Source organism: Oryzias melastigma, linkage group LG21 (genome assembly GCF_002922805.2).
Source record: "Oryzias melastigma strain HK-1 linkage group LG21, ASM292280v2, whole genome shotgun sequence".
In the NCBI taxonomy this organism is placed as follows: Eukaryota; Metazoa; Chordata; class Actinopteri; order Beloniformes; family Adrianichthyidae; genus Oryzias; species Oryzias melastigma.
Genome location: NC_050532.1, coordinates 15,327,155 through 15,341,476, shown reverse-complemented (window position 1 = coordinate 15,341,476; position 14,322 = coordinate 15,327,155). Strand labels below are relative to the sequence as shown.

Here is a 14,322-nt window from a genome sequence, read left to right as displayed (position 1 = left end):
ATTTTTTATTTTTTTTTATTTTCAAAATAAAAGATGCTCTGTGCCAAACAAGATCATCTCAGTGCAGTTCTGGGCAGCTAGTAACCAGTGTTGTGCAGCACAAGATAATGCGCTTTTAACTCATAAAAGATCAAACTTTTCACCAAAGTTTTGCTTTGCACACGAAATCTGTGAATTCTGGAGATAGCAGTAAGCAAAAAAGACATCTACAGGTCAACAGGGATGTAAAAACCTACATAGTTTATCATCTATGTGCACCTCAGCCATTAATTTATAAATGTAACTAATATAAATTAAATAAATGCTAATTAAGTAACCCTTACTTTAAAGAATTGCTATTTTATTTTTCTTTTATTTGTTTCTTTGGTGTTTTTTTTTACCCTCTTTGTCCTCAGCGATCTTATATTTCTTGGTTTTATTATTTTAGTATGGGGTTGGACCTTGGTAGTCTTAGTTCGTGGGCTTTGTTTATTTGTTTTCTTCAGGTACTTTGGGTTAGGTAGCCCTTACTTATTTATAAACCCATAGTTTGGCTGGTGTTAAAATACACAAACGAAATTGTGATATTTTAAATTAGGCTATTTTATTAGTTAGTTGGGGATGAACTAATATCCTCAAAGGCTTTGTGAAATATACTTTTCAAAGAATAAAATTAAAGTGTGAAGTTTGTAAAATAAAAGCATTAAGAGAGAAGAAAAAAGAACTTGATATAAAACTCAATGGCACATTGATCATTTGATCATGTGTGAAGAGTCCTTTGAAAGCCCATCACAGATTTACTGTACTGCAATTCATCAAGGATGTTCTGTAAGACTTTTATTTTTCTATGTCAGCCAAAACTTCATTAGAAGTGTCAATTCTGAAGTAAACCATGCTTGAATTTGGGGTTGGTAATTTAGTAGGCCCGCGTGTATGTACAGCTTCGGGACCGGAACTTTCTGCCAGACCTGCTGTTCGGCCCACGAGGCTGCAGCGTTCTCTCCTTCTTAGAACGAGTGTAACTAAATAGGTGGATAGTATACATGGAAGCACATCTACTTATATTATAGTCCAGATTTTTTTTCTTTAACCTGCTCCTGGAATTTTTTCAATCTGTGCTGTACAAGCCAGGTAATTTTCTGGTCGAAAATTGCAGTTCACAAAACCACATGTCAGCTTTTTTAATAAAAGTTAGTTGTCGTCTAATTATGCTACAATTACTGTTGATGTATTTTTCATCTCCTATAAATTTCACGAGAAAAAAAACAATTAGCAGGTACTGTTTTTTTCATTCGCAAGCCTCTGTGTCCAAGAATTGAACAAACGAACATGAGGTCACGTGACCGAATCTAGCAAGCTGATTGGCTGCAAGCGATGTCTACAAGTATACAGGAGAAGATTTCTGTATTATTATTTGACAATATGGAAATTAATATTGATTTAATGCTAAATTTGTGATTCAATTCCTGTAGTTCGCTTGATTAGCTTTCCAAAATCCCCCTTTTGTTGATTGGACAGGTAATGAGAAATATGACAATTTAAAGACTCTAATCTTTGTTTCTGGTCACAAAAATGTCACTGTTTTGCTGTTTATTAAGGAATAAAATCATAGTCTACTTTTGATTACTTAACATGCCATAACTTTCTTATTCTTTGAGCTATCTTAATGATCTTTATACCACTAGAATGGTCTCTTTCAGTCCTTTCCAGTGATTTAAAGATCAGAACAACCCACCTAGTATGATTTTTTTTTGTCACATACCTAAATTTAGTACTTTAGAATGAAGTGTTTGGGAGAGAAGGGAACGAGGTTTGACCAACTTCATATTGGAACGCGTCCCGTGATCCGAACAGCTGTTTGCTCTGTGCAGCTCTTTTGAGTCCTCCGTGACACTTACTGACTGCACGTTCTCTTATACAGCAAATGGTGAAAACCCGTCTTCGTGGAGATGTGGTCCGCTCTCCGGTTTGGTCTTCTACCGGCTCTTAAGCTGTATCTGCTCGGCTTTAAGGTCCTGTTGAGTCAACTAATAAACAAACCTCTAAAGCTGTCAGGTCAGTTTTAGCTTGACTATTATGGTTCGTTTTAAAGATAGCCAAGTATATTAAAATGTGGTTTAACATAAAACATTAAATGAGGTTGTGTTGCGACACCTTTACTTGTTAACTGGAAGTTTAAAGCCATTATTTGTACCGCGAGGCGGCAGTGACTAAAGCTAAACTAGCAATTTTAGCTAGTTTTAAAATGACTGAAAATACAACTTTAAAACATTTCACCGAACTTTTTATTGTACCCGAATTCTTCAGAAGGCCGAAAAACATTCAGAATACCTCAAACCGGTTTCTTTTAAACGAGATTATTTGTCCTAAAAATGTTTAAAGTTAAAGTAATACATTTTGCAACACAGTTTGGCGAGAATCCCCAAGAGGAGCTCAACTTGAATGACTTGCTGCTTGAAAATCTCAAAGACAGTCATTATTTAAAATAAATTTAGCTCCTAATTTAAATTTAACTATGTTTTACATAAGTTTTGCTCCTTTTTGTGTATTCAAAGAATTGTAAAATCTCAACATGTTTCTGTGTTGTAGGAAACAAAAGATCAGAGCTCACATTATTGTGATTCATGCTTAGAAAACCTGATTTTCTCTTTCTATCATAAAAAAAAAAACACTCAAGAGGCTAAAACTGGAAAAATAACCTGGCAAAATAAGGAAAACTTTTAAGAGACTTTAAAGGAAATGATGAATAATTCACCACCGTAGAGATTGCTAGCTAACATGTGGAACTTTGCAAACCGCCTGCTGGTGTTTCCTCCAACTCCAACATCAGCTCTGATTTCTGTCCTCTTCCTCTTCTACCAGTGATGCCCAGACAAAATGGCAAGGTTGCCATAGTGACAGGAGGAGGCAGAGGAATCGGCTATGAGGTGGTCCGTCAGTTGGCCAGACTGGGGGCTCATGTTATAATCGGTATAGTATCAAGCACTTCTGTATTAAAATGCAAGCCAGGACAGGGAATGGAGTTTTTATTGTTTTTAATATCCTTTCCACTCAACTATAGAAAGTTGTGCTGGATTTTTTTTTTCATATTCATCCCAGTCAAAAATTTCATTTTTGTCCCATTTTTTTTAAATAAATAAAAAAATAGAAAAGATGGCTCAAGTTTTAACCTACTGCTTCAAAAGAGTTTAGGATTAGAAAAGGCCCAGAGTTGTATTGCTTGTAACTGATTTGTCTCTCAACTGTCTGCAAATTTATTCATACAAATGTTTAGTGATCACCTGATGAGAAGAAATTGTTCTATTCTTAAATACAGTATACTTTGATGACAGAAATGTCTGTACTATTGACATTGATCAAAATTATTTGATAACTTCAGTTACAATTATTTATCATTTTCTGCATTTATTTTATTAATTCAATGTATATTTTTCTCTAATTATGGCTTCGGATTTGAACTACTAATCATCAAACAGTTCAAACTTAATAGAACCTTAACATTTTTCACTTTTTTGTTAACTTTTTAATGCTATACCTGAAATCTGAATTGCAAAATGGATTCAATTGAATGGCTAACATTTCTATGGAGAAAACCTTCAACTGTTGGAAAAAAAAAATCAAAACAAAACATACTACATCAGATATCCTCGTCATACCTTTAATATTTGATTTTTTTTTTTTTAAAGTTCTGCAACACTGAGTGACTATTTATTTAATCAAACTTTAAGAACATACTTAATAGGATTTAAGGAAAAGCTGTGGAAATTAAGAACTAAAATTGGATATTGTTTCACACAGTCAACAGCTGCTTTGGGGTCAAAAGTGTCCCACCTGCAGCAGGTTTACTGTAGGTGTTTAACTCAAAAGGCAGAGAAGCAAATCCCTCTGTGGTCTAATCAGAAACCAGTCACTGTTTACAATCCGTAATTACTTTTGAGATTGAATTTAGATTATTCTTAAGACCCCAGTGACCCATTTTTAAAATTTTGGGTCAGCATCATTTTTAAATGTTTTTTAATACTGTGCTGGGAAATGCTGACTGTTGATAAACTGTGTTAAATGCCAATTTAGGATTGGAAGATCCAATTACTATGATTTGACATAGAACTTCAACTTTTTTGCAACCTGTAAAGATCTGAAACACCCTTCTAGTCACATCTCTAGTTATATCTATAAAAGGTTGGAACTTTTTACCATTGATTTGAATAAAAAAAATGTTCAAATTATGCTTTTAAAACAAAACTGAGGTCACATTTTTGGGCTGCATATTTTAAATGAGGTATGTATATGAGTAAAAGTTGAATGAGATGTAAATTTTGATCATGTAATTGATTTCATCATCAAGATTCTGGTTATAGGAACTCTTTTTAATTGCTATTTAAAATTGTGAGTTTAATGTTTCCATAATGCATTTTTGTTATAGCATAAAACAGCTTTGATGTATTTTTTTTTTTAATGAATTGTGTTGTTGTATGATGTGTTTTTTATGAAGGACCCCAGGAAGAGTAGCTGTCTGCTAAGCACCGCTAATGGGGATCCTGTAAACAATAAACAATGTTTAACTTCATAAGGTCAAATGATAAGACCAACAAGGTACCTTCAAAATCACCAAAGTGCTAAAAAGCCAAGATTATGGCATGAATGAATAAACCCAAGGTTGCTTGATAGTTGAATGTGTGCACACAGAAATAATAAAAAAAATGTTAAAAGATATGATGGCTGAGAGAAAACAGCAGAAAAGATTATTGGATGATGGCAGGGCCGTTGAAAGCAAAAATTATTTTTGATTGATGTAGGTATCTGAAATGATGAGGGAAGTAGACTCTCAGGAATGGTCTAATTCAAACATTAATAATATAGAAATGATGAGAGGGAGCAAATCTTCTCAATTAAAGTCAAATTTGAGTACCTCTATTTACTGAGAGACCCAGATGGCTCATTTGTATTTATTTTATTTTGCCAAAAAATGAGAATAATAAGGCAGAAACATTGCTTCCAAATATCAATGAAAACCTGTTCGACTCACATATCAGCTAAGTGGTTTTATGACAGTTCTAGTGGTAAGGAAGCCAGAATCATTTCATCTGCCGTTCTCTCTGTGTGGAAACAGGATGCCATGTTTGCTCTGCGATGTTCTTCTTCCTTTCAAGGCTCTGTCAGGGATTAGTGCTTTGGGGAAATGTTTTTTTTTCGTCTTTTTGAAATTTCTCTCAACAAAACCAAACTCTATGCTTGGCATTTGCACCAGTTAAATCCGCAATCCTTCAAGGTCTAACTTTTATTGTTTTGTTCTACAACCATTGTACCCAACCTTTTCTCACGGACCGGCTTTTAAGTGGATAAATGCAACAAAATAAGATGATATGACTGGCAATAGCACTAGTGTTTTTTAAATATATTAATCATTTACTGTATATAGGAACTGGACAGAGGGACTCCTCCCCCTTGTGTTCCAATTAGGAAGTAGGTGCTGGCTTCAAGAATCCTAAATCCCGTAGACTTCTGTTGAGAAATAAACAGTTATTACTCAGTCATTCTATCTGTCAGAAAAACCATAATTGACGACGGTAGTTGCCATAGAGACATTGACTGACTCGGATCAATCAATGTAAGCTGGCTCCAAATGGTGGAAGCCAATATTGTGGAAAAATGGCGACTGAATTTACTTCTTATTTCTGGAGCCGGAGGTAAAACCTTTTCTATGGGCAAAGTCACATCTGGTCTGTCTATCTCTATATAGTCAATGATATTAATAGACGTAAATTCACTTTGTATGTAACTTTATTAGCAGCATCCCCAGTCCCTAAATATAATGAAAAGTGTAGAACAACCTGTTGCAATGAATCCATATTTCAATTAGAACTCCTGATGTTATTAAATACACTTTTTTTTTTTAATTGTAAGCTCTTCTTCTGTTTCATCATTCTTATTTTGAACAGGAAAACTTTCTAAAGATGTTTGTTAACTTTGCTAAGGTTGGGGTTTTAATTGATCAGTAATGTTTTGTGTGTTTCTGATTGGAGCAGCCCCTTTAAGAAGGTACGAAATGTGGGTAAGACATGTGATTGCATCAAGAGTGAATCATAACCAGATTTAGTGGACGGAATCCAGTTGTTTTTCAAAATAAAAGTGTCATTCAGAGTCAAATAATGAATAAAACTGAAATAATAAGTTACATTTTCTTTTCTCGTCTGCCTGGAGGTTGAAGACCACTCCAATAAACCGTCGCAATGAAGTTTGGCTATTACCTTATCTCTAGTCAGTATCCTGTATTTCTTAGTATTTTCAACAGATGAGAGAGCGGACCCCATTTGATTTAATTAGTCCTACAGGAGCCAGATCTGTTATTTGTTTTTGACTTTGCAAATTCTGTTTGTTTTTCTGAGAAGAACTCGCATCTGATGGTGTGTGTGCATCTGCATTTCTAATAGACCTGCTTCCTTAGATTATTCATGAGAGTATTTATGTTGAAGTGGACCTCTGATAATGGAGTGGTTGCATATTTCAGTCGGGGTCTTATGCAGGCAGAGTTTGCTTTGAGCCCCTGCTTAGTGAAATCCGTAGCTGTAATAACCAAAGTGGATTTCTACTTGAAGTGTTTATTTCTTTTTCAGTGCAGTTAAAAAAAAAAAAAACTGAGGTTGCTACTTTTTTAAAATAAAACAGTAAAACACATATGTTTATTGAAAGATAGGATTATTTAAGACCAAAAAAAAAGTTAACGAAAAGAAGAACATCATCAGAGTTCAGGAAAAAGCTAAGAGGAAACAGAGCTTTTTTAAAAATTCCAACAGTATCCAAGCCCAGTGACTGCATGCGTCACCTCAGGAGCTGAGTGTCACAGTAAAGCTGCCAGACCTGTCACTTCTTTATCCATGCTACAGGAGAATTCCAGGATTCATTTGTGAAGAGTCAAGTTGAAATGCTGAAAGGACTGAAAACCAGCAGGAAGATGACAGCTGGAACAACCATATGTAAAACCGCCACAGTTCATGTGATAGACTGACAGCAGATCGCCTTCTACTATCTCACCTGCTTTGTTCACAGCCCGACTGTACATTATACCGATGGAAGGCTTTAGTCAAAGCTGCTCTCATAGGTGGAAATGGGATCTCTGCAAGTGAAAAATGGGCAAACGTGTATAGGTATTCAGGTGGCCCGCACAAAATATCAAGGTCTTTAGACCACTTAGTGAAAATGTTCATGTATGCTGGCAGGCAACAGGTTGTAGTGGGTATGCAAGGGTAAGAAACGGTAAAGTAGGTGAGACGCAGGAATGTTGTAAGGATTTTTCATTTTTTCCAACCCCACCTAACCCTACGTACTGCTAGATAGTGCCGTTTGTGTGTTAAGTACACACTTCTTGCAAGCTGCCAGAGTGTCAGAAACAAGGAAATTAGAGAATCAGAGGGTAGTTTGTACGGACATCCTACTAGTGTTCTTGAACTCTAGCTCAAGTGAACTAGAGTACGTTTACCCTGATAATCTTGAACAAATTTTCCGTCTGAATACACCTTAATAGACCTTAGTCTTGGACCAGGAACTGCTCTCTGACAAATCTTTAGAGTGATTTTCTCAGTCTCAGAAGTTCAGACTGAGAAAAATTCAGTCTGAAAAGGCTACGTGCTCAAACTGGAACAACTGGACCAAAGCAGCCACTATAGCTGGGCATTATGGCAATAGCAAAGCAATGATGAGACAGAACATTTAGATTCCTTCTGATACTATTTTCTGACAATCTGTGTATATGTCATAACACCACCGTACTTTCTTCATCCTCTCCTCAGTAACTGTCCTGCAGCATGCTTCACCTTACCAAAGTAGCAATGATAAGTCTTGTACCTGACCTTAATAGAGACTTTTGAAAATTGGTCATTGAAATATAAAGTTTAAATAATTGAACTATCCCCAAAAAGATTGCAAAGCGCAGGACTTCCGTTATTCTTTCTCTCATTTCTTTGCTCCGCCCTCGTAATTCCTGGCCAATGACTGAAAAGATCTTTAGTCACATGGTTTTGTCTATAAACTTTAGTTCAAAAAGAGAAAAGTCCACTTGACGGCAGTATAAAAACAGACCAAATGCTAGAATCAGGACTCGATCCGAAAATATAAATGAAGTAAATGAACCTGCACATCTTCTATACCAGGTGATAAGTACCACGATAATAATTCACATGATTGATTAAGTATATAATCGTATATATATATATATATATATTTTTTTTTTAATCAAATATGTTATTCTTGGCAAAAAATATATTCTCTTAAGTTTTTTTTTTAACAGAATTTCTTAAGTTTACTCTTATATGGAGGCAGTTGTGGACTGAGTCATTTGTACTAATTGACCATTTTTTTCCAGTGGGGGTCAGTATAAGTGCAACTTCCAGCCCAACTACTTCCATATAAAAACCCTTAAATACTTTGGCCTGCTCCTCTCCCTTTATCTGTGTTTATGTGTTTGGGATTCTTGTGGCGTGTCACAGGAGCAGCCTCATCTGTGCCCAGCCTGAACTGCACCACACTGGGGCAAATGACGCTCTGTCCTTGAAAAGCTGTGTCTGATAATCCAAGATTAGTGTGTCTGTGCGTGTCCAGAGAGGAAATGATCATTTGCTTGTGGTCTATTTTTGTATGTGAGTTTAGAGAACAATCAGTTAATGTTTGTGTGGAAGCACAGCCTTTTTTTGTTAGAATGCAACACATTTTTAGTGTCTTTTAAATGTCAAACTCGGTTGTGTTAATGAATGTGTTGCTGCTTGACATTCCTTAAGTGCCTCCAATTTTATCAGTTTGTCAGATAAAACCAATTTGTCTCCATCTAGTCTCCTTTTTTCATTAATTTTAGTTATTTTAGTTTTCTACCCTACTTAAAATCTGCTAATGTATTAAGTTACTGAATCCTAAATACAAAAATGGCAGTAGTGGTCCAAGCCATCCTCACCGAGTGATGCTGGCAAATTAGCTTTGTGCAAATGCTCTTATTAAGGCACCTGATTGGACAGTGTATAACTGGAATAAGCTGCATTAAAATATTATCAAAAAATGCTATTTAAAAAAAAAAGGTGGTAAAGCAAGAACAATTATTTTAACAAATATAATGACTGAGCAATAGCAGTTTAGATTAATTTTCATTGGCTAATGAAAAAGGTGTAAAGTTTTAAGACAGTTTAGAGGATGATTAACTTGGGGCACTTGATGAACTCTGTTTTTTACTATATATTTTGGATCACAAAAAAGATTCCTCAAGACTCTAAACCGCCTTAAGGGGGTGTTCTGGTTGTGGTCATTGACTTGTAACTGATTTCTGTGGTACATGGCGCTCAAAAATCTGTCAAAATTAGGGGTGTAATGTTTAATCGATTTTATCAATGTATCATTCCATATGTCTATGATTCAACCAGATCGATCTGAGGCAAGTTGTTAATTGTGTAGAAGGAATCTGGAAAACTTCACCTGCACTGTTCAGTTCCAGTTATTTATCTCTGAGTCACACTGGTTGAAGTTTTAGCTTAAGATGTCCTGGATCGATTTTAGGTTGGTGAATTAGATCGTCCAGAATGAACCAATATTGACAACGAACCGTATCAACAACCACAAATTATGATGTGAGTCGAATTGATAAAATTATTGGTTATGACCTAGCCAAATTAGGAAGTCGTGCCTCTTGATGGATCACTGGAGCATTACAGCTATTGCATTCAAAACATTTCTTTTTTGTTTTGAATTGAAATATGCTGACCACACTACACATCAATGAGAGTAAAATATGTATCGTCAGAATGGCATAATCAGTGTTTTCAAATAGAAAAAGGGTCAGAATTACTCCCAAGATAATGTTATATGTGTTTTAGCTTTTATTTTAATGATCGAATATTTGTGTGGGCCTCTTTTTGACATAATTCTAGAACTTTTTGAATAGAATACAATACTTTATTGATCCCACAGAGGAAATTACCTTACTACCATAGCTTAGTTAAAAATAGCAGCAGATAGATAATAAATAACATATAATAGATAATAATTCCTAAAATCAATATAAAAAACAACGCCAATCGCCTAATATCCATGGGGGGGCATTCATCCGCTCTGCCCCCAGCCCTGAAACTCCCAAAAATCTCAAAACCCTCCTATTCAGACTGGCATATCCATCCTATTTAATTGAACTTTACTACATTTTATAAGTTTTATGACTGTGTCATTTTTAAGCTGATCATGTTTTGTTTTTATTTGTAAGGCAATCTTGGGTGTCCAGAAAGGTGCCATATAAATAAAATGTATTATTACTGATTCTAAAAGTTCCTCCTATTTTCTTCACCTAAAGACCCATACTGGAATCAGAGTTTTATTGAAATGCTCACCCAATCTGTTATTTGATCATTTTTCTTTTCGTGAGAGGAAGGCATCTCGGGACTAAAATCCATCAATCACCGTCTGATTCAGTGGCTGCTGCTGTGATTTGTATCTCTTTGGGGAAGGATAAGGGAGGGGCAGCAAATATCAGGAGCCTGCTCACAGCAGAAAAACCCAAACGAGAGACAGAGAGAGATATGTCGAGCCTCAAAACATTTCTAAAAAAAATGTAAGAATTAGCTGAGACAAGCCTAGAGTTTCCCAAAACACTGTTAAAAAGGTGAAAGTTTCATAAAACGAGAGAAACTTTAATCAATCAGTCAAGAATTGGGCAAATTCTAAATTGATTTCAATTTTCTGCCCCAATCGCCAGTTTTGAATGTGAATCCTTAAAAAATATGTCTTTAATCTGATTGATAAAAGGGAAAAATAGATGTATCAAAATACAATTTAGTTTTGTTTTAAGTTTAATGCTGTTTTCTTCTGTGTCTATTTCCTTTTTTAGGCGGCAGGGATGAGCAGGAGGGTTTTGCAGCTGTCCGACGGATCTGTGAAGAGGACAAGGAGGCCAAAGGTAACAAATTAGAAGCACACAAATGCTTTTACTGAAGTGAGTTTGTTTTAAGTGAAGGACAGTTTGTGCCATAGCTTTGCATTACAGTCATACAACAGAAACTGGGCTGGATAGGATCCTAAAAAATCTAGAAGGTAATGAAAATCCTGCAGCATTAAAAGTCTTTGATAAAGTCGGTCTGCTCATGCATGAGCTCATAGCGATACTATCTTTAAAAAAAAAAAAAATACTAAAAAAGTAAAAAAGCAAAACAAAAGAATAAAATACAGTAAATAATTGCAAGGGAAAAATGTAAACAGAACTTGAGTAAAGAAGAGGTGATGGAAATAAAAAAAGACAAATGATAGTGGAGATTTATCACTCCATCGACTAAGGCTTACGGGGTTCTCTGTAACCTCACAGTGGAGAAACGGAATCGGCTGACCTTCAAAGCGCCATAAATTCCACCAGAGTGCCATGACAAACGCGTCTTACATAAGTTATCTTTATCTTTTGTGCCAAACGGCCGTCAGGTTTTACCACATTGCATGTAATTCCTTTCCTCGTAAAAGATCTGCAATCAGGCGGAAAGATTTTCATTTTTGCTGATATTTATGTCACAAATTATACAATAGACTCACGCCGCGACGTCCTAAAGTGCTTATTTCTGGTGTTTAAAATAGCCAAGCTCGTGATTAGCACTCCTCGTTCTGATTAAAGGTGTTTGCAGGCGGTCAGGTTTGATGGTCACGGTGGCTTGACGGCTTAATCAGTGACATTTGGTCACCGCTCTTTGATTGTCACGCATTGATTAAACCCCTAAAAGCCAATCAATCTTTAAAGTGACATGTTTTCATTTTGAGCGCGTTAAAATTGTGTTTGGGGATCTATGAGGATGTAAGCGGCCTTTTCACCAAAGCAACAGCTTCTATTCCACTAGTCTCTCCTGTGGTTTTGGTTGACTGCAATGCTGACATTTTACAACTGCTTTTACAGAATATCTTTGACTTAGAAGTTTATTTTAGCTTATGTTTTAACAATTATTTTTTACCATCGCCCATCTATGTTTTCGTTATTCTGGAACAAGCAGTGCACATGTTATTTATTTTCTTCCTAAAACAATGAAAAGCATCTTAAACCCTAAATATTTTATCCTTTTTTCCTTGCCTTTGACATAATCTCAAAATGAATTGATTGAAGTGTCTCCCAGGATTTAACAATGAATTTTAAACAAAGAAGATTTAGAGAAAGATTTATGCTCTCTTTTGTTTTTGCAGAACACTTTGGGCCCTTTCACTGCCTTCTTCATTTTCCTTGTAATTCTGCGTTCTGTTGTGGAACAGAGAATACCAATTGTTGCCGTTTTGTGCATGAAGAATTTGTCCTTCTAACTGAATACAATATTTGAGCTGCTAAGCTGTTTGTAGCCCAATTCCTTTTCCGTGCACCACACATTTTCAGAAGAAGAAGACAGATCAGGACTGTAGGCGAGCCAGTGGAGCACAAACACGCCGTGCCTGTGAAGCAGTGTTGTTGTAAATCATGTAGAAGGACATCTGGCATCATCCTGCCTAAAAATCCAAGGACATCAAAGATGTATGTCATTCTTACTGTGTCACATCTTAGCATAAATGTTATCTCCCCTCACACAGAAGTCATGCTATGGAAACTGACACCCTCTCATTCAATCAAACCATCTCTTCTGTCTGGGATGGTCTTTCTCCTTTCGGCTGCATAGGACCCAATTTCTGTTTGTAAAATGCAGAAGGACATGAAGATCCGTCTGATCACTCAACATGTGACACATGTCGCTTTGTGTGCTGCAGTTCCATGTCACAGGAGTTTAAAAAAAAAGGTTTTGTGAATGATTTTCTACATGTATTGAAGCAGTTTTTGGTTACATTTTTGGATGAAGCTGCAGGGTTTATCATTTTTAAACAGAATTCACCTAATTGAGAGGATGTAGGGAAATAACATTCTCAAACGGCCACTAAAACCACTAGAATTGTGGTAAATCGTTTAACCCCACCTAGCTAATTAGCTCATGCTTGTTGGTGTGGGGAAATGGGAAAGTGTAAATTTATGTAGAAATAACTTGTAGTGGTTAGTGAAAATCCTTATGAAGCAAACTGCACCGCTTGCCAAAAGACATTTAAACTTGGCACGGTGGGGATAACGCCGATCGAATCGCAAGTACAGAATAAGAAACAGTAAAGGGAATTCCGACAGCAGCCTGTTTCTCTCCTAGTCCTTACACGCCTGCACATGATGTGACCTCTGGTATCACGAACGATGCACTGCATCGAACAAAACGCGCCTCAGATATCTAAACAATACAGCCTCGTTTCCACTGAGCGGTCTGGTTTGGTACAGTCCGGTATTCTGGCGGATGACCTCCATCGTTGTTGCTTTTCTTGTCGTCACACTACAATGACGCAATGACACGCTAGCGGTATACGCCACGCATGCACTCTAAAACCAAACCGCTCAGTGGAAGCAAGGCCTAACTGAGTGGAAAAACTTACCAGAATTAACTAGACTGTACCGTACCATTCCTTACTGTACAGTACCAGAATGGACTGGTCAGTAGAAATGAGGCTTAAGTGGCTTCATGCTGACAGTCAAGTCGGAGTTAACTGTGGCTGATGCTATTTTACAGACTGCTAGGATCATCTGTTGCCGCTTACTACTTATTTGATTTTATGTGAAGACGATAATAGTTTTGTTAAAGTCAAGATAAGTTGAAAAAAAAAAACAACTTATTTGTGACCAAAGGCCACAAAATTACACATACATCTAATTAGAACTTAGTAAAGGCAATTTGATCTCTGTTTCAAGTGGTTTATTTATTTATGTATTTTTCTGTAGTAGTTTGCTGACACAAAATTTTCAGATGACAAAATGAGCCAAAAGATGAACAGCAGCCACTAATAGCAACAAATGAATACAACAATGATAGTATTTGATTTGTAATATTTAAGAATTCATTATTATGGCTCTGAAATTATGTTTGAATGAATATTTACTAAACTCTACAGGGTGTTTTTTTCCTCTGGTCGTAATCCTTCCGCTCTTCCTTAGCTTGATACATTAAAAGTGGGGTCATCTGGACCCCACAACACAGTGCGCTGAACTTTTTTTTATCATTGATTTTTGAGTTTCACTAATGTCCATGGCAGACATAAAATCCTGTCCACCTTTGTCCACATTTGTCATGGAAGGAATCACACATCAATATATGGTTGGAGTCATCTGGACCCCAAAGATAGCGAAATGTTTAAAATATCCTTAAAAATGTCTTAAAAGGTCTAAAATGCAACATTTGTAGATTTGTAGACAACCTGTTTTACATGTAACCTTTAGTGAAAACTTGTTTTTTTGTCACCCATTATTCTGAGTAGATTTTTAAAACTCCCTCAAATTGTTATTTTTAAAATAAC

General features: G+C 36.0%; 1 protein-coding gene across 2 annotated transcripts in view; it reads left to right on the top strand.

The window, feature by feature from the left end:
- The window catches only part of LOC112155022 (dehydrogenase/reductase SDR family member on chromosome X), a 45,575-nt gene that overhangs the window by 15,983 nt on the left and 15,270 nt on the right, over positions 1 to 14,322 (top strand). The window contains exons 1-3 of one of the 2 annotated variants that reach the window (XM_024286384.2): positions 1,802 to 2,034; positions 2,842 to 2,949; positions 10,835 to 10,903. In XM_024286384.2, the coding sequence (XP_024142152.1) occupies positions 1,929 to 2,034; positions 2,842 to 2,949; positions 10,835 to 10,903 (283 nt within the window). In that variant the 5' untranslated portion in view covers positions 1,802 to 1,928. Of the gene's footprint in view, positions 1 to 1,801; positions 2,035 to 2,841; positions 2,950 to 10,834; positions 10,904 to 14,322 lie in introns of those variants that run through there. The other variant, XM_024286385.2, reaches the window with a different exon arrangement.